This window comes from Rhinoraja longicauda, chromosome 7 (assembly GCF_053455715.1).
Source record: "Rhinoraja longicauda isolate Sanriku21f chromosome 7, sRhiLon1.1, whole genome shotgun sequence".
Taxonomy (NCBI): domain Eukaryota; kingdom Metazoa; phylum Chordata; class Chondrichthyes; order Rajiformes; family Arhynchobatidae; genus Rhinoraja; species Rhinoraja longicauda.
In genome coordinates this window covers 42,163,392-42,184,306 of record NC_135959.1, presented here as the reverse complement: position 1 = coordinate 42,184,306, position 20,915 = coordinate 42,163,392, and the positions used below count along the sequence as shown (strand labels likewise).

At 45.0% G+C, this 20,915-nt stretch overlaps 1 protein-coding gene across 1 annotated transcript; it reads left to right on the top strand.

Annotated features, from left to right (window-relative positions):
* Positions 1 to 8,161: 8,161 nt before the first annotated feature.
* alox5ap (arachidonate 5-lipoxygenase-activating protein) lies at positions 8,162 to 17,689 on the top strand. The gene is made up of 5 exons (XM_078403044.1): positions 8,162 to 8,357; positions 8,467 to 8,548; positions 12,116 to 12,186; positions 13,213 to 13,294; positions 17,436 to 17,689. The coding sequence occupies exons 1-5, from the start codon at positions 8,288 to 8,290 to the stop codon at positions 17,596 to 17,598; spliced, it is 468 nt and encodes a 155-aa protein (XP_078259170.1). The 5' UTR covers positions 8,162 to 8,287; the 3' UTR covers positions 17,599 to 17,689.
* The last annotated feature ends 3,226 nt before the right edge of the window (positions 17,690 to 20,915 follow it).

Here is a 20,915-nt window from a genome sequence, read left to right as displayed (position 1 = left end):
ATGTGTATGACTATGCAAATATATATATGTGGGTATGTGTAGAAAAATACACACTCAACTTTTTTTTCTCTAGTTTATCATATTGTTTACAGTGTACAATGTTTACATATTCTGTGCTGCAGCAAGGAAAAAAATCATTGTTCTATCTGGGACACATGACAATAAAACATTCTTGACTCTCTTGACTCTTGAGATATGCAGCATAAAACAGGCTTAAGATGCACGGATCAGGCTCTGATGATTGTCCCTATCTGCCCCAGTCTCACTCCCCCTGTAATGAGTCAATGCACAGAGTATTTAGAGTCATAGAGTGATACAGTGTGAAAACAGGCCATTCCACACTGGCTAACATGTCCCAGCTACACTAGTCCCACCTGCCTGTGATTAGTCCATATTCCTCCAAACCTGTCCTATCCATGTACCTACCTAACTGTTTCTTAAACGTTGGGTTAGTGCCAGCCTCAACTACCTCACCTAGCAGTTTGATCCATACACCCACCACCTTTTATGTGAAAAAGCTACCTCTCAGATTCCTATTAAATCTTTTCCCCTTCACCTTGAATAGATTGGGTAGATGCAAGAGACTCTGTGCATCTACCCAATCTATTCCTCTCATGATTTTGAACACCTCTATAAGACCGCCCCTCATCCTCCTGCGCTCCAAGGAGTAGACCCAGCCTACTCAAACTCTCCCTATTGCTCACACCCTCTAGTCCTGACAACATCCTCGTAAATCTTCTCTAAACCATTTCAAGCTTGACGATTTCTTTCCAATAACATGGTGCCAGAACTGAACACAATATTCTAAATGCGGTCTCACCAACATCTTATACAACTGCAACATGACCTCCCAACTTTATACTCTGATTGATGAAGGCCAATGTGCCAATTGTACAAGGAAAGGCATTTCAGTCATGATTACAATTTTGCACCGATTTCAGTGCAAATGGTATGAGATAGTGATATCTAAACATAATCAATTTCTTTATGTAAAGGAAACAACATTTCCGTTTGCTTAGAAGTTCTGACTAATCTATAGTTGAGATAAGATATCTTTTTCATCTTCCGCCTCTATTACTTGAAAGAAACTTTGTAATTGACCTGTTTGCATTTCCCTTACAGTAGAAACTAGACCTTTAGTTTAGTACAGAGCTACATCATGGAAACAGGTTGTTTGGCCCATCGAGTCCACGTTGACCCGTTCATACTAGTTCTATGTTATCCCACTTTCTCATCCACTCCCTACACACTAGGAATAATTTTTAGAGGCCAATCAACCTACAAACCTTTGGGTCTTTGGGAAGTGGGAGGATTCTTGATTTCCCTACCCTGGGTAAGAGACTCTGCACATTACCCTATCAATTCCCCTCATGATTTTATGCACATCTACAAAATCATCCCTCAACCCCATTTTAAAGTCCTAAAAATGTTCAATTCCCACACCGGGAGTCGAACCCAGGCCACCTGGGTGAAAAGCAAGAATCCTAACTGCTAGACCATATGGAAAATTCATGAAGCTGCTGCTTCACAGCACCATTTGCAATCCTTGTAAATCTTCTCTGCACTCTCAAGTTTAACGACATCCTTCCTTTGGCAGAGTGACCAAAACGGAATGTAAAACTCCAAATGTGGCCTCGCCAACATGTTGTACAACTCCAACATAATGTCCCGACGTCTATATTCAATACCCTAGCTGATGAAGGCCAATGTACTAAAAGCCTTCTTGACCACTTTCAAGGAATTATGTGCCTGAACTCCGAGATCCCTCTGCTGTACAACACTACCCAGAGCCCTGCCATTCACTGTGAAGGTCCTGCCCTGGTCTAACTTTCCAAAACGCAACACCTCACGCTTATCAGCATTAAACACCATTAACCATTCCTTAGCCCACTTGTCCATCCTGCTGTAACTTTCAATAACCATTTTTGATACATTAGAATTTTTTGTGAATAAGTTAGGTTTTGAAATCTTGAACAGTACTTAAATTGATCAGAACCTCCCCTGACGAAGAAATACAGAAGTGCGAAGACACACACCTCCAGATTCAGAGATAGTTTCTTCCCAGCTGTTATCAGTTGACTGAACCATCCTACCAACGTCTAAAGAGCAGTCCTGAGCTACTATCTGCCCCATTGGACTATCTTTAATCGGACTTTACTGGACTTTATCTTGCAGTAAATATTATTCCCTTTATCCTGTATCTGTACATTGTGGACGGCTCAATTGTAATCATGTATAGTCTTTCTGCTGACTGGTTAACACCCAACAAAAGCTTTAGAAAGGAGACAAGGAGGAATTTATTTCATCAGATGGTGGTGAATCTGTGGAATTCATTGCCACAGACGGTTGCGGAGGCCAAGTCAATGGATAGTTTTAAGGCGGAGATTGACAGATTCTTGATTAGTAAGGGTGTTAGGGGTTATGGGGAGAGGCCAGGAGAATGGGGCTGAGAAAGAAAGATAGATCAGCCATGATTGAATGGCAGAGTAGACTTGATGGGCCAAAAAGCCTAATTTGCTCCTATAACCTTTGAACAGCTTGTCTTAGAACGTGATGGAAGCTGTAATGTCACTGATGAAGCTGAAGAGAATTCAAGTCTTATTTAAAGGTTGAATGTTCTTCTAAATGCAAATAAGTGATCACTGCATTATTAAAAAAACTCCAAAGTCTAGGGAGAGAGAGGTGGTTTAATTTAGAAGCTCATTAACAATAAAAAAGACCCAAAGGTGCTGGACCAAAAGGTGCTCAGCGGGTCAGGCAGGATCTATGGGGAGCATGTATAGGTAACATTTCTGGTCTGGACCCTTCTTCAGATTGAGAGAGGAGGCGAACTTCTTCAAAGTCAGCATACATTGAGAAGATTTCACAGTGGAGCAGTAAAATGTAGAAACAAGGAACTGCAAGTGCTGGTTTAGGGGAAAAAAGACACAAAGTGCTGGAGTAACTCAGTGGGTCAGGCTGAATCTCTGGAGAACATGGATATGCATCGTTTCGGGTTGGGACCGAAGAAATGGCAGACGAGTTGAACATATACTTTGGATCTGTCTTCACTAAGGAAGACACAAAGAATCTCCCAGATGTACTAGTGGCCAGAGGACCTAGGGTGACGGAGGAACTGAAGGAAATTCACATTAGGCAGGAAATGGTGTTGGGTAGACTGAAGGCTGATAAATCCCCAGGGCCTAATGGTCTGCATCCCAGGGTACTTAAGGAGGTGGCTCTAGAAATTATGGATGCATTGGTGATTATTTTCCAATCTATAGATTCAGGATCAGTTCCTGTGGATTGCAGGGTAGCTAATGTTATCCCACTTTTTAAGAAAGAAGGGAGAGAGAAAACAGGGAATTAGGGACCAGTTAGTCTGACATTGGTGGTGGGGAAGATGCTGGAGTCAATTATAAAAGATGAAATAGCGGAACATTTGGATTGCAGTAACAGGATCGGTCCAAGTCAGCATGGATTTACGAATGAGAAATCATGCTTGACTAATCTTCTGGAATTTGTGAGGATGTAACAAGGGAAATGGACAAGGGAGAGCCAATGGATGTAGTGTACCTGGACTTTGAGAAAGCCTTTAATAAGTCAAGTCAAGTCAAGTCAATTTTATTTGTATAGCACATTTAAAAACAACCCACGTTGACCAAAGTGCTGTACATCTGATTAGGTTCCAATGGGGAAAAAAAAAAGAAACATACAGTAGCACGCAAACAGTTCACAGCGCCTCCTCAATGAGCCTCAAACGCTAGGGAGTAGAAATAGGTTTTGAGTCTGGACTTAAAGGAGTCGATGGAGGGGGCAGTTCTGATGGGGAGAGGGATGCTGTTCCACAGTCTAGGAGCTGCAACCGCAAAAGCGCGGTCATCCCTGAGCTTAAGCCTAGACCGCGGGATAGTGAGTAGCCCCAAGTCGGCCGACCTGAGGGACCTGGAGTTAGAGAGGGGGGTTAGAAGATTTTTGATGTAGGGGGGGGGGAGTGTCCATTTAGGGCTTTATACGTGAATAGGAGGAGCTTGAAGTTGATTCTGTACCGTACAGGGAGCCAGTGGAGAGAGGCCAGAATCGGGGTGATGTGGTCCCTTTTACAGGTACCCGTCAGGAGTCTCGCTGCGGCGTTTTGGACCAGTTGCAGGTGGGACAGGGAAGATTGGCTGATCCCAGTGTATAGGGAGTTGCAGTAGTCTAGGCGGGAGGAAATGAAAGCGTGAATTATTTTTTCTGTGTCGTCGAATTGGAGGAAAGGTTTGATTTTAGCTATGGTTCGAAGTTGGAAGAAGCTGGCTTTTACCACAGCGTTGACTTGCTTATCAAATTTTAATGCAGAGTCAAATATCATGCCGAGGTTTTTGACATGCGGTTTGACTAGGCAGGATAGACTTCCAAGACTGCCTGTTATCAATTTGATGGAGTCGGGGGGGCCGAATAGGATGACCTCAGACTTGCTCTCATTTAATTGGAGGAAGTTCTGTGCCATCCAACATTTTATGTCCTCAAGGCAGTGTGAGAGGCTGTTTAAATTTGACTGGTTGTTGGGTTTCAGGGGGAGGTAAAGCTGAGTGTCATCGGCATAGCAGTGGAAAGAAATGCCGTGCCTTTGAATGATTTGGCCAAGAGGGAGCATGTATAGAGAGAAGAGAATGGGGCCTAGGATGGAGCCTTGTGGAACTCCGCAGGAGAGGCTAGCTGGAGCAGAGGAATAACTGCCTATGTTGATGGAGAAACTCCTATCTTTGAGGTACGAAGCGAACCAGCTCAGGGCAGTGCCATCAATGCCAACCGCGTACCGGAGACGGTCAATAAGGATGGTGTGGTCCACTGTATCGAACGCTGCGCTGAGGTCGAGAAGGAGCAGGATTGCACAGGTCCCACATAAGGTCCCACATCGGAGATTAGAGCACATGGTATTGGGGGTAGGGTACTGACACGGATAGAAAATTGGTTGGCAGACAGGAAACAAAGGGTAGGGATTAACGTGTCCCTTTCAGAATGGCAGGCAGTGACTAGTGGGGTTCCGCAAGGCTCGGTGCTGGGATCGCAGCTATTTACGATATACATTAATGATTTAGATGAAGGGATTAAAAGTAACATTAGAAAATTTGCAGATGACACAAAGCTGGGTGAACTGTGAGGAGGATGCTATATGGCTGCAGGGTGACTTGGACAGGTTGGGTGAGTGGGCAGATGCATGGCAGATGCAGTTTAATGTAGATAAATGTGAGGTTATCCACTTTGGTGGCAAGAACAGGAAGGCAGATTATTATCTGAATGGTGTCAAATTAGGAAAAGGGAAAGTACAACGAGATCTGGGTGTCCTTGTACATTAGTCACTGAAAATAAGCATGCAGGTACAGCAAGCAGTGAAGAAAGCTAATGACATGTTGGCCTTCATAACAAGAGGAGTTGAGTAGTGGAGCAAAGAGGTCCTTCTGCAGTTGTACAGGGCCCTGGTGAGATCACACCTGGAGTATTGTGTGTAGTTTTGGTCTCCAAATTTGAGGAAGGACATTCTTGCTATTGAGGGAGTGCAGTGTAGGTTCACAAGGTTAATTCCCAGGATGGCCAGACTGTCATATGTTGCAAGAATGGAGCGACTGAGCTTGTATACACTGAAATTTAGAAGAATGAGAGTGGATCTTATTGAAACATATAAGATTATTAAGGGATTGGACACCCTCGAGGCAGGAAATATGTTCCCGATGTTGGGGGAGTGCAGAACCAGGGACCACAGTTTAAGAATAAGGGGTAGGCCATTTAGAACAGAGATGAAGAAAAACTTTTTCACCCAGAGAATTGTGAATCTGTGGAATTCTCTACCGCAGAAGGCAGTGGAGGCCGATTCTCTGGATGCTTTCAAGAGTTAGATAGAGCTCTTAAAGATACGGAGTCAAGGGATATAGACAATAGACAATAGGTGCAGGAGTAGGCCATTCAGCCCTTCGAGCCAGCACCGCCATTCAATGCGATCATGGCTGATCACTCTCAATCAGTACCCCGTTCCTGCCTTCTCCCCATACCCCCTCACTCCGCTATCCTTAAAAGCTCTATCCAGCTCTCTCTTGAAAGCATCCAACGAACTGGCCTCCACTGCCTTCTGAGGCAGAGAATTCCACACCTTCACCACTCTCTGACTGAAAAAGTTCTTCCTCATCTCCGTTCTAAATGGCCTACCCCTTATTCTTAAACTGTGGCCCCTTGTTCTGGACTCCCCCAACATTGGGAACATGTTTCCTGCCTCTAATGTGTCCAATCCCCTAATTATCTTATATGTTTCAACAAGATCCCCCCTCATCCTTCTGGTCAGTACGGTTGCCAACTATCCCGTATTAGCCGGGACATTCCGTAATTTGAACTAATAGGTTTGTCATGTACGGAACCGCCCTTGTCCCGTAATAGGCCCGGGGGGGCGCTGTAGGCCCCGACACTGTAGGCCCCGACCCTGTAGGCCCCGCCACTGTAGGCCCGCCACTGTAGGCCCCGCCACTGTAGGCCCCGCCGCTGTAGGCCCCGCCGCTGTAGGCCCCGACGCTGTAGGCCCCGACGCTGTAGGCCCCGACGCTGTAGGCCCCGACGCTGTAGGCCCCTACACTGTAGGCCCCGACGCTGTTAGCCCCGATGCTGTAGGTCCTGACAGTTTAGGTTTCCAACATTTTAGGTCCAGAGGCCCGGGCGCCGCCTAACGGAGGTTGTGTAGTAATCCGCCTCCCGGCCTGGGCGGCCGCCATTGGTGGAGCGGGGGCATGTGGCGGGGAGTTGGGACTAGTGTAGATTGGGCATCTTGGTCAGCATGGGCAAGTTGGGTCGAAAGGTCTTTTTCCATGTTGTATAATTCTATGACTATATTCACTTTACCCAGGGAAAGGAAATCAAAAACCAGAGGACATAGGCTTAAGGTGAGAGGGCCAAGATTTAATAGGAACCTGAGGGGCAACTTTACTCTCAGAGGATGATGGGTATATGGAACTGTACCCAAAGACAATTCGCAAATGGAATCATCTCCACCATGACATTCGCACAGCATCTGATGTTAAGGCCTTCAAGACCAAGTTGGAAACAATCAATATTAAGACGTTGACCTTTAAGGCCCACTTTAATATTTAATTGCGACTTGGCACATGACTCTCCTAACATATGCGACAAACAGTGATGGTGATTATACGTCAAGATACAGATACAGTGTAGGAAAATAACTGCAGATGCTGGTACAAATCGAAGGTATCACAAAATGCTGGAGTAACTCAGCGGGTCAGGCAGCATCTCAGGAGAGAAGGAATGGGTGACGTTTAGGGTCGAGACCCTTCTTCAGACTGATGTCAGGGGAGAGGGTGGAACAAAGAAAGGATGTCGTTGGAGACAGGAAGACAGTGGGAGAACTGGGAAGGGGGAGGGGAAAAAGAGGGTCAGAGGAGCTATCTAAAGTTAGAGAAATCAATGTTCATACCGCTGGGGTGTAAGCTGCTCATGCGAAATATGAGATGCTGTTCCTCCAATTTGTGCTGGGCCTCACTATGACAATGGAGGAGGCCCATGACAGAAAGGTCAGACTGGGAGTGGGAGGGGGAGTTGAAGTGCTGAGCCCCGAGAAATCAGGTTGGTTAAGGCAGACTGAGCGAAGGTGTTGAGCAAAACGATCGCCGAGCCTACGTTTGGTCTCGCCGATGCAGAGAAGTTGACATCTGGAACAGCGGTTACAATAGATGAGGTTGGAGGAGGTGCAGGTGAACCTCTGCCTCACCTGGAAAGACTGTTTGGGTCCTTGGATGGAGTCGAGGGGGGAGGTAAAGGGACAGGTGTTGCATCTCCTGCGTTTGCGGGGGAAAAGTACCTGGGGAGCAGGTGGTTTGGGTGGGATGGGACGAGTGGACCAGGGAGTTACGGAGGGAACGGTCTCTGCGGAAAGCAGAACCAGATACAGATACAAACAGCCAGAGAAGGTAGTTGAGGCAGGTACTATAACAGCATTTAAAATACATCTGGACAGGTAAGTGGATGGGAAAGGTTTAGAGGGGTTTGGATGATACAGGTAGGTGGGACTAGCTTTGGAAGTGGCATCTTGGTGGCATGGAAGAGTTGGGGCGAAGGGGCTGTTTCCGTGCTATATGGCTCTATGAGTAAGTCTACCAAACCACCAACCATCAATCACCCTTCCCCCGAGTACAACGGATCTGCGTTCTTCCGCCTGCAAGCAGCGATTAAAAAAAACTCGGAAGTTGAGAGATAGCTGGCGACCTAGCAGGTCCATCCCAAGACTGGTGTTGAGGAGGGATACAAGCAGCGTGGAGCCATCAGCATCATGGATATGGATGTTCTGGACAAAGTGATCCTTCTGGGCGCCGTGACCGTCCTCAGCGCCCTGCAGAACGGTAAGCAAAGAGGTCTTGTGGACAGACCCAGACCCAGACCCAGACCCAGACCAAGGTTACCGTGATCGCCTGCGCTTCGGTGAGAAACCTTTGCATTCCTCTGTTTCAGTATTCTTTGCCTACACCGTGCAGAACGAATCCGTTCATCAACGCCCAGCGAACACAGCTTTCGGGCGGGTCAGTGTGGCCAGGTAAGTACCTGTAACGGAGTCCCACTGTGCTTTTCCTGCACCTTGTGCGAAGGTGAGTGGGAGTGGGTAGTTCGCTGATATTTAGTTTATGCGCTTAAAATCAACAGCGTAACATCGTGACAAACAAGAGCAACTCTTTAACTGAAAAGGGATTGGCGAGACTGATGAAAATTGGTTAAATATTCTCAGGGGCACGGCACGCGAAACAGAACAAATGCACTTTAACATGTAGGAAGGAACTGCAGATGCTGGTTTAAAACGAAGGTAGACAAAAAAATGCTGGAGTAACAGCCGGACACCTCAAATTTTGCTTGGACAGCTTACAAACCAGCGATATGAATATTACTTTAACCGAGTAACCCTTGCATTCCCTCTCTCTCCATCAACCACCCAAGTCGTCTAACTAGTTTCACTGTCATCCTTAGTTTTACTGTTTGTATCCACTCGTTATCACCTTATCCACAGCCAACAATGGACCATTGTGGGCTCCACCTTTCCTTGATCGTCATTGCTGGCATTGACTTGTTCTTTTCATACCTTTCATTCTTTGTACCTTTTCATACCTCTAGTTTCCCTTTCCCCTGACTCTCAGTCTGAAGAAGGGTCTCGACCCAAAACATCGCCTATTCCATTTCTCCAAAGATGCTGCCTGATCTGCTGATTTATTCCAGCACTTTGTATCTACAAGAATTGCAGAGACGTGTGTAGGAAGGAACTGCAGATGCTGGTTTACACCGAAGATAGACACAAAATGCTAGAGTAACTCAGCGGGACAGGCAGCATCTCTGGATGGGTGACGTTTCGGGACGAGATCCTTCTTCAGACCGAGAGTCAGGGGAGAGGGAGACACAGAGATAAAGAAGTGTAAGCTGTGAAAACAAGACATCAAAAGAGATGTGCACCAAGGAAAACATGGAATATCTCATTGTTAGCTTGGAGAAGGTGACAACAAAGCAAACAGAGATAAAATATAACCAGGGAGACAGTCAGACTGGTCGGACAACTGGAAAGTGGGAGGGATGGAGAGAGATGGAAAGCAAGGCTTATGAAGTTAGAGAAGTCAATATTCATACGGCTGTGGTTTTTTTCATGTTCTAAATCTTTACACAAGTGACTGACGCCACAGGTTTTGGAAGCCTATCCGAGAATAAAGCTTTTCAGAAGCAGAACATGGCCAGGAAGTTTCCGAAAAGGGATTTCCTCTTGAGCAATATGGAGCATTACATCAGGTTGCACATCAAAACAAGGCACTGCGGATGCCGATTTACAAAAAAAAGATACAAAGTGCTGGAGTAACTCAGTGAGTCAGCCCGAAGAAGGAGTCTGACTCGAAATGTCACCTGTCCACGTTCTCCAGAGATGCTGCCTGACCCGCTGTGTTACTCCAGCACTTGGCCTTTCAGCCCACAGAATGTGGGTGCCAAATAAGATGCCAAGTTAAACTGATCTCCTCAGTGTGCACATGATCCGTGTCCTACCATTCCCTGCATATCCAAGTGTTTATATAAAAACCTCTTTTTTAACAGGCTACACGCATTCTTCTAAACACTCAACAACTAAGTTGCAGTATTCACAAAATGCTGGAGTAACTCAGCAGGTCAGGCAGCATCTCTGGAGAGAAGGAATGGGTGACGTTTCGGGTCGAGACCCTTCTTCAGACTGATGTCAGGGGGGCGGGACAAAGGAAGGATATAGGTGGAGACAGGAAGATAGAGGGAGATCTGGGAAGGAGGAGGGGAAGGGAGGGACAGAGGAACTATCTAAAGTTGGAGAAGTCGACGTTCATACCACTGGGCTGCAAACTGCCCAGGCGAAATATGAGGTGCTGTTCCTCCAATTTCCGGTGGGCCTCACTATGGCACTGGAGGAGGCCCATGACAGAAAAGTGAGACTGGGAATGGGAGGGGGAGTTGAAGTGCTCGGCCACCGGGAGATCAGTTTGGTTCATGCGGACCGAGCGCAGGTGTTCAGCGAAGCGATCGCCGAGCCTGCGCTTGGTTTCGCCGATGTAAATAAGTTGACATCTAGAGCAACGGATGCAATAGATGGAACCTTTTTTAAAGGTTACATTACGCGGAGATTGCATTCGCAAGACGTGAATTTGCTCAAAAACAGATCATGTGGGGTGATATGACTGGGAATGTAGAACATAGAACAGTACAGCACAGGAATAGGTCCTTCGGCCCACAAATTCTGAATAGATGAGGATTCTTCGACGAGAACTAAGTTGCAGTATTCAGTTTACTTCTTGTTGTAGCAGAAGTAAAAAACATAATCTGTAATATTTAATAATTTCTTCTTTTAGGGTCATAAACATGTGAACTATTTTAATCAGCGTTGCAGTGCTAATTTTTTGGTTGCCGGAGCTGTCACTGGTGCCGGAGCGGCCGCTGTTAAATTCCCCACTAGTTTAAATTCCCCGCTGTTTATTTTGGCTTTTATTTTACAGAGATCTCGGTGAGCTCCGGCAGCACTGCACCCCTGATTTTAATGAAACCTGACTTGAAACGATGCCTGTACATTCCCTCCCCAGATGCTGCCTGATCCGCTGAATTCCTCCAGTGCTTTTGCAGTTATCTTGTGATTTTGACTCAAGTACTCTCTGTTAACGAGGACAGGCGAGTCATATTGGTATTGGCCCTTGGAAAAGTTACCAAGTTTTTTAAAGGTTACATTACGCGGAGATTGCATTCGCAAGACGTGGGTTTGCTCAAAAACAGATCATGTGGGGTGATATGACTGGGAATGTAGAACATAGAACAGTACAGCACAGGAATAGGTCCTTCGGCCCACAAATTCTGTGCCAAACATGATGCCAGATTAAACTGATCTCCTCTGCCTGCGCATGATCCATATTTCTCCATTCTTTGCATATCCATGTGCCTATCCAAAAGCCTCTTAAATGCCACTATTATATTTGCCTCCACCACCACTACCTTCAGCACATTCCAGACACTCATCACACGCTGCGTGAAAAAACGTGCCACACACATCTTCGTTAAACTTTTACCCTCTCAACTTAAAGTTAGGCCCTCGAGTCTTTGACATTTCCGCCCTGGGAAAAAGTTCTGCCTCAGAGAAACACAAAGTTGGTGTAAGATTCTGCCTGTCTACCCTATCTATGCCTCTCTTATTCCCGCACTTTTGAGGAGCGCCGGTGATCTGATCCTTCAAGCCATTGTTTCTTTGGCCTTGATTTTACATTGAATGGGAGAATCCATCTTCCTTTTAAGGTGAAAGGGAAAAGATTTATTAGGAACCTGAGGGGCAATCTTTTCACACAAAGCCTGGTGGGTGTATGGAACGATCTGCCGTGGGAGGTGGTTGAGGCAGGCACTATCACAACATTTAAAAAACATTTGGATAGGTACATGGATAGGATAGGTTTAGAGGGATAGGGTCCAAATGCAGGCAAGTGGGACTAGTGTAAATGGGGCATGTTTATTGGCGTGGTCAAGTTGGGCTGAATGGCCTGTTTCCGTGCTCTATGACTCTATGACTCTATTTCACTGGGAATTGGGAATCAATCCATCTGTCCTTTGATTCCATTTTCTGTTTTGTTTTTAGCCACAACTGCATTGAAGTTTATCCCACGTTCCTGGCTCTCCTATGGACCGCTGGACTTTTCTGTAGTCAAAGTAAAGTAAAACATATAAAATTTAACTCTTTAGAATCCACGTGTAAATTTTGCATTGAAAAGCCTTGGATATTTGCATATTATTTCTTCTGTATTAATATTCACTCATGACCCTGCATGTTTTATGGGGGAAATTTGAGAGTTTGGTTGACAGTTTGTATCAAGTTAAAGTTAAAATTGTACCAAGTTAAAGTAACATCATCAATTATTGCCCACTGGATACAAATCACTAATTATTGCGATACATTCTTGACCTCGGTTACTGACTGTGTGGAGTTTGCACGTTCTCTCTGTGACCACGTGGGTTTTCTCTGGGTACTCCGGTTTCCTCACACATCACAAAAACATGCGGGTTTGCAGGTTAATTGGCCCTCTGCAAGTTGCCCCTGGTGTGTAGGGAGTGGATGAGAACGTTGGATTACATAGAAGTAGTGTGAATAGGTGATCGATCGTCGGTGTGGAAACATGCAAACTCCATACAGACAGCACCCCGTCTAGATTGAATCCATAATAACAGCGTAAATGTTATCTCTGGGATTAAAAAGCTTGCCAGACTCACAGAGTCCCTTGCCCAGAGTGGGGGAATCGAGAACCAGAAGGCAATAGTTTAAGGTGAAGGGGAAAGATTTTATAGGAATCCGAGGGGTAACTTTTTCAGACAATGAGTGGTGGGTGAATGGAACGAGCTGCTGGAGTTGAGGCAGGGATTATCGCAACATTTAAGATAGAACAGGTTTAGAGGGATATGGGCCAAAAGTAGGCGTGGGACTAGTGTAGATGGGACATGTTGTTTGGTGTGGGCAAGTTTGGCTGAAGGGCCTTTTTCCACACCGTGGGACTCTATGACTCTATGACCCTAAGACTAGTTATACTAACAATGGTTGAGGAAAATCTTGAGGACTAGCCAGTTGAAATCCTCATATTTTGTGGAATTAAAAACTTGGTGTGGGCGCGATAATATTTTGTACATAACTGTACGGCTTGTACCTTGCTATGATCAACACTGTTGTGGTTTTTATCCTGCCAGCTCCTGCCGCCTTTGCTGGAATGTTGTACTTGGTAGTGCGGCACAAGTACTTTGTTGGATATCTGGGAGAAAGTAGTCAGAGGTAATTGACTCTTTGTTTTACAAACACTCAAATGACTACTAGGGGCGGCAAGGTGGCGCAGTGGTAAAGTTGCTGCCTTACAATGCCAGAGATCCGGGTTTGATCCTGACTATGAGTGCTGTCTCAACGGAGTTTGTATGTTCTCCTTGCGACCATGTGGGTTTTCTACACACTCCAGACATACAGATTTGTAGGTTAATTGGCTTCAGTAAAATTGTAAATTGGCGCTGGTGTGTAGGATAGTGCTAGTTTATCAGGATCGCTGGTTGGTGCAGGCCCGGTGGGCCGAAGTGCCTGTTTCCGTGCTGTATATCTAAACTAACCTAAGCTACTGCATCCCGAAACGTCACCCATTCCTTCTGTCCAGAGATGCTGCCTGTCCCGCTCCACCATTTTGTGTCTACCTTCGGTGTAAACCAGCATCTGCAGTTCCTTTCTACACATACTGAGAACATCAGGCACATTTCTCATTTTCCCGTAAGGAAAGCACACATCAATGATGTCTCAACGTCGCCTGTCTTATTTTGAAACAACTTCCTCTTTAACCCAGCTGCCTAAATGCCTGGAGTTACTTCCCCATCAGTGGGGCGAACATTGGGGTTTCCTCATCCTTTAGCAGTACTGCGTTTCTTGTACAATCTGTAGATTTCAGTGTCTCTATTTTGCAGCTAGATTTTGACATCTTTACGTTTCGATCACTGTTGTGATTATATTTCACACAGTTAGCCCACAAATTCAAGTCAGTGAATCTGGACAAAGCTTGTAAAAGAAGTCATAAAGTCCTGGTTGTGTAGGAATATAACTGCAGATGCTGGTACAAATCGAAGGTATCACAAAATGCTGGAGTAACTCAGCGGGTCAGGCAGCATCTCTGGGGAGAAGGAATGGGACTTTCGGGCCTGAAGAAGGGTCTTGATCCGAAACGTCACCCATTCCTTCTCTCCAGAGATGCTGCCTGATCCGCTGAGTTACTCCAGCATTTTGTGATAGCTTCATAAAGTGCTGGAGTAACTCAGTGAGTCATGCAGCATCTCTGGAGAAAAGGATTAGGTGACGTTTTGGGTCAAGACCATTCTTTGGACTGAGAGTTTATCAATTTAGTCTCTCATCAGTCTGAACAAGGGTCCCGACCCAAAACATCACCTATCCATGTTCTCCAGAGATGCTGCCTGATCTGCTGAGTTACTCCAGCACTTTGTGTCTTGAAAACCAGCGTCTGCAGTTCCTTGTTTCTGCAAAAGAAGTGTGTGATCTTATTTTATCAACTCATATTTGGAGTGGCCTGGAGAGGTTGAATCTTACGTTAAAATTGCCTTTAGAAGGATACCACATAGATTCTTTGGGTTCCTGTTCAATTGAGGGAGGTAAATATGCACGATTCCTAGTGAATTCTTTGGAAATCCGTTGTCATGACAGCATCTCTTCAGTACTGTTCTGCTTTTTGGAAAAAAAAATCTATATTACAAACACTTTTTGGGTGCAGTCCCTATTAATTTCTTAGAAACATAGAAACATGGAAAATAGGGGCAGTAGGCCATTCGGCCCTTTGAGCCAGCACCGCCATTCAATATGATCATGGCTGATCATCCAAAATCAGTACCCCGTTCCGGCTTTTTCCACATATCCCTTGATTCCCTTAGCCCTAAGAGCTGAATCTAACTCTCTCTTGAAAACATCCAGTGAATTGGCCTCCACTGCCTTCTGTGGCAGAGAATTCCACAGATTCACAACTCTCTGGGTGAAAAAGTTTTTCCTCATCTCAGTCCTAAATGGCCTACACCTTATTCTTAAACTGTAACCCCTGGTTCTGGACTCCCCAACATTGGGAACATTTTTCCTGCATCTACCCTGTCCAATCCACTAAGAATTTTGTATGTTTCTATAAGATCCCCTCATCCTTCTAAATTCCAACGAATACACGCCCAGCCAACCTATTCTTTCATCATACTGGGAATTAACCTGGTGAACCTAGGCTGCATTCCCTCAATAGCAATAATATCCTTCCACAAATTAGAAGACCAAAATTGCACACAATACTCCAGGTGCAGTCTACAGGGCAGGGCCCTGTACAACTGCAGTAGGACCTCCTTGCTCCTAAACTCAAAACCTCTCACAATGAAGGCTTTCTTCATTGCCTGCTGTAGCTCTTCACTGCCTGATCACCAGATGAAGGCCAAGGCATCTTATTATTCAAGCAAGCACACATTTCAAAGAAACAGAGAACAGCAGATAGACACAAAGTGCTGGAGTAACTCAGTGGGTCAGGCAGCATCTTCGGAGAACATGAATAGGTGACGTTTCAGGTCGGGACCCTTCTTCAGACAGATTGTAGTGGGGAGAGTTGGGGAGAGAGCAAACTGGAAGTGAAGATGTTAGTTTACAAAAAAAGGACACAAAGTGTTGGAGTATCACAATGGGTCAGGCAGCATCTCTTGAGAGTGTGGATAGGTGACGTTTTGGGTCTGGATCCTTCCACCTGTGTGTGAGAAGATTGACGGCCGGTAAAAGTTGGTGGAGATGATTTTATGAACGTGTGCCACAAGGCTTCAAACTTTATTCCCTGAAATGCATGCATGAAAATTGTGGGCATCTGCTTCTGACTTGGCAGCTCCTGCAGGTAAATTTCACCACCAAAATGTGAGGGTAAAATTGAGTCAAATACCCACCATTGTTGAAGTATGTACTGGTTGATTACAAGGACAGCAATTCAGGGTTAGAACAGAGACCTGCACAAGAACAGCTCCCTTGGCCAACAGTGTCTCAGCTGTACATGATGGTTCAATGGTTCATATGCACAATGGTACCAAGGTACAGTGAAATCCCATTTTGTATACAGTCAGTACAAGTATTACTATACGTAAGTACCTAGGTACATCTTAGATAAGCATCTCAGATGGAGTACGTGTATAGTGGTAGTACACTGGGACATCATACAAAGTCACCAGTTTTTGGCACCATTTTCACGTCCCAGATGTTTTAAGTGCAGGATTCATGGCCTGACCACGAAGGCCTGTTGTCCCGGCAACGTTGCAGGGTTGGCCTGGCCAAGTTAAACTAATCTCATCTGCCTGCACGTGATCCATATCCCTCCATTCCCTGCATATCCATGTGCCTATCTAAAAGCCTCTTAAACACCACTCTTCTATCTTCCTCCATCACCACCCCTGGTTCCAGGACCCCACCGCCCTCTGAGTAAAAAACGTGCCCTGCACATTTCCTTTAAACTGAGCCCCTCTCACCTTAGAGCTATGCCCTCTGGAATTTAACATTTTTTACCCAGGGAAAAAGTGTTCTGACTGTCTACCCTATCAATGCCTCTCATAATTTTACATATTTCTATCAAGTCTCCCTTCAGCCTCTGACGCTCCAGAGAAAGCAATCCAAGTTTGTCCACACTCTCCTTACAACTAATGCCCACTAAACCTGGCATTACCTTCTGGTAAACCACTCCTGCACCTTCTTCAAAGCTTCCACATCCTTCCTTTAATGAGGTGACCAGAACTGCACGCAATACTCCAAATGTGGCTTAATCAAAGTTCCATGAAGCTGCATTATGACTTCCTGACTCTTATACTCAATTCCCCGACCAATAAAGGCAAGCATTTTATACGCCCACTTTTCCACTCTATCTACTTGTGGTTGACACTTTCAAGGAGCTATGGAGTTGGAGCCTAGGGTCCCATTGAAGGATGTTGGGGGTACTTAATGAGGTATTAAGGTCCTTAATACAAATTTAATTTAGAGCTACAGAGTGGAAGGAGGTCATTTGGCCCACCGAGTCCACGCCGACCAGCAATCATCCTGCACACTAACACTATCCTACACACTAGGGATAATTGACAATTTTTACTGAAGCAAATTAATCTGCAAACCTGGAAGTCTTTCAAGTGTGGGAGGAAAACAAAGAAAACCTACACGGTCATAGGGAGAACGTACAAACTCCATTCAGACATTACCCATAGTCAGGATCGAACCCGGGTCTCTGGAGCTGTGAGGCAGCAACTCTACCGCTGCACCACCGTGCTGCCCTAAATGGCCCTGCACTTTTATTTCTGGGTTGTGATTTATGCAAACATATTTTCAATATTTTCTCTTTTGAAAAGACATTTTTAATTATTTTACATTTCACTTATTTTTACAGCCTCCCTGGGTTTTTCTTTGGCAAACGTCTCATAGGCTTTCTCTTCATCATGTCAACTGCTGGAATTGTCAACTACGCAACATACTACGCCTTTGGGATTAACTTCCTGTTTTACATTCAAACGCTCACAAAGGCCTCTGCTGCCCTGCTCCTCATTCCCTAGTCCAGCAGGAGGCAGTGTCTGTGGCACCCATCAATGAATCTGACCTGCTGTGTTTAATCAGAATCTCTCTGTGCCTTTGAAATTAAAAAATTAACTGTATGATTTTTCTTGGCTTTATTTCCTAGGTTTGGGTTTATCATCATCACCTATGCCAAGGTACAGTGAAAAGCTTTGTTCTGCATGCTTTGTTCTGCATGCATGAGTATAGGAGCAGGGAGGTTCTGCTGCAGTTGTACAGGGCTTTGGTGAGACCGCACCTGGAGTATTGTCAAGTCAAGTCAATTTTATTTGTATAGCACATTTAAAAACAACCCACGTTGACCAAAGTGCTGCACATCTGATTAGGAAAAAAAAAAAAGAAACATACAGTGGCAGGCAGCCAAACATAACGGCGCGGCCATCTTGAACAAAATGTTTAACTAAAGCAGAATGGTGTCCCGCGACCGCGCCGCACCGTGTACAGTTTTGGTCTCCTAATCTGAGGAAAGACATTCTAGCCTTAGAGGGAGTACAGAGAAGGTTCACCAGATTGATGCCTGGGATGGCAGGACCTTCATATGAAGAAAGACTGGATAGACTAGGCTTGTACTCGCTGGAATTTAGAAGACTGAGGGGGGATCTTATAGAAACATATAAAATTCTTAAGGGGTTAGAGAGGCTAGATGCGGGAAGATTGTTCCCGATGTTGGGGAAGTCCAGAACCAGGGGTCACAGCTTAAGGATAAGGGGGAAGTCTTTTAGGACCGAGATGAGAAAACATTTCTTCACACAGAGAGTGGTGAGTCTGTGGAATTCTCTGCCACAGAAGGTAGTTGAGGCCAGTTCATTGGCTATATTTAAGAGGGAGTTAGATGTGGCCCTTGTGGCTAAAGGGATTAGGGGGTATGGAGAGAAGGCAGGTACAGGTTACTGAGCTGGATGATCAGCCATGATCATATTGAATGACGGTGCAGGCTCGAAGGGCCGAATGGCCTACTCCTGCACCTATTTTCTATGTTTCTATGCTATCCAAACAGATCAGATATACCATACATAAATACAATCAAGCCAAACTCGTACAATAGGTAGAGTGACGTTTTTGATTAACAACAGGATTATGGAGAGTGAGGGAATTAGCTGGGTATTTTAAATAGTTTAAATTGTACTGACATTCCCTTACATTTCCATCCAAAAGCCCCGATACACAAGAAAAAATTAATGTTCAGGTTTATTTTTGCCACGAGCTACGAAGTACAATAAAAAGCTTTGTTTTGCGTGCTACACAAACAGATAAGATAATACTATACATAAATATAATCAAGCCAAACTCAAGTAAAATAAGTAGAGCAAAGGGGAAGATACAGAGTGCAGAAAATAGTTTTCAGTATTGTAGCGCATCAGTTCCATAGACAGTGAATTGAACAGTACCCTAGCTTATGGAAGGATCGTTCAGAGGCCTGGTAACAGAGGGGAAGAAACTGTTCCTGAGTCTGGTGGTGCGCACTTCTGTATCTTTTACTGTATGGGAGCGGGGAGAAGAATGAATGACCGGGGTGGGACAAGTCTTTGATTATGTTGGCTGCTTTCTCGAGGCAGTGTGGTGTAGATGGAGTTGATGGTGGGGAGTCTGGTATTTGTGATGGACTGGGTACATCCACAACTCTCTGCAATTTCTTGTGGTCTTGTGCAGAGCTGTTCCCAAACCAAGCTATGATGCAACCCGACAGTATGCTCTCTACCGTGCGCCTGGAGAAGTTTGTAAGATTCTAATATGATAAATAAAATTGATCAATGGTAAATTATTGCTCAGAGGATCATGCACTTAACACCATCTTACACTCAAAGTCAAATGTATATCCTATCCACAGGGCATAATGTAAAGGAAACCCTAGTAGATATAGAGATGCAGTTCACACTAGGTCTATGTTATCCCACTTTCTCATCCACTCCCTACACACTAGGGATAATTTACAGAGACCAATGAACCTACACACCCGCACATCTTTGGGATGTGGGAGGAAACCGGAGCACCCGGAGGAAACCCACGCGGTCACAGGGAGAATGTGCAAACTCCATACAGCTCTAAGTGAAGGGTATTATCTGGTTGTCCACCCTTATCCCCCACATTCATTAAAACTGGAAGGTGTTCAACGTAGGAGGTTGAAACTGTGCCGACATCTGCTTCCCATTTTCCCATGAGTGGCACCGTGGTGCAGTGGTAGAGTTGCTGCCTCACAGTGCCAGAGACCCGGGTTCAATCCTGACTGCGGTGCTTTCTTACAAAGTTTGCACATTCTCTTGGGTTTTCTCCAGGTGCTTCAATTTCCTCCCACACTCCAAAGACGTACAGGTTAGTAGGTTAATTGGCTTCCATAAATTATGCAGGATAGAACTAGTGTATGGAGTGATCGCTGGTCGCCGTGGACTTGGTGGGCCTGTTTCCACGCTGCATCTTTAAACTAAACTAAACCATCTCATCCAACACCTGCACATATTTGGGGACTAAGACCGTGGCCACTTCCTGCCCCACACCTGCTGTCCCTCACCCCCTCCCTCTGTTTCAGGGAGGTATGTGAGTGGGAGGATCCAATCAGTAAACATTCTTGCATATTTTCATCAGTGACACCTTGTAAATCTACCAAACGCCCGACTGCTATAAAAAGATCTTTGGATTCCAAGCATATGAATTGCACAATGGAATGATTTGGCAGTAAGATGCAGACTAACCTGCCTGGCCTGAGTTAGAAAGGGTGTTATTGTAATTGGTATACGCCCTGTGAAATGAAAGGTGTTTCCAAGGTTATCATAATAAGTAAACAAAGAGAACATAAATGATTTTTTAATGGTCCAAATACATCTTCTTAAACTAATTTCATTTGCACTCAAAACACAAATGAATTTACAACACTTACTTTATCAGCGCAGTCAATGTTGTGATCAGATGGGAATTTGTTATGGTAAAAAGAGTCATAGAGTCACTCAGCATGGAAATAGGCCCTTTGGCCCAATTCAACCATGCTGATCAAAATGCCCCATCTAAACACGACCCATTTTCCAGCATTTGGCTTATATCACTCAAATTTCCTATCCATGTACCTGCCCAAATGTCTTTTAAATGTTGTTTACTTCAATTATGTCCTCTGGTGCCCGTTCCATTTACCCACCACTCTCTGTGTCAAAACGTTGCCCCTCAGGTTCCTATTAAATCTTTCTCTCTCACCTTAAACCAATGTCCTCTGGTTCATGATTCCCCAACCCGGGTAAAAGACTCTGAGTATTGAGTATGCACCCAATCTAACAACCTCGTGATTTTATGCACCTCTATAAAATCACCCCTC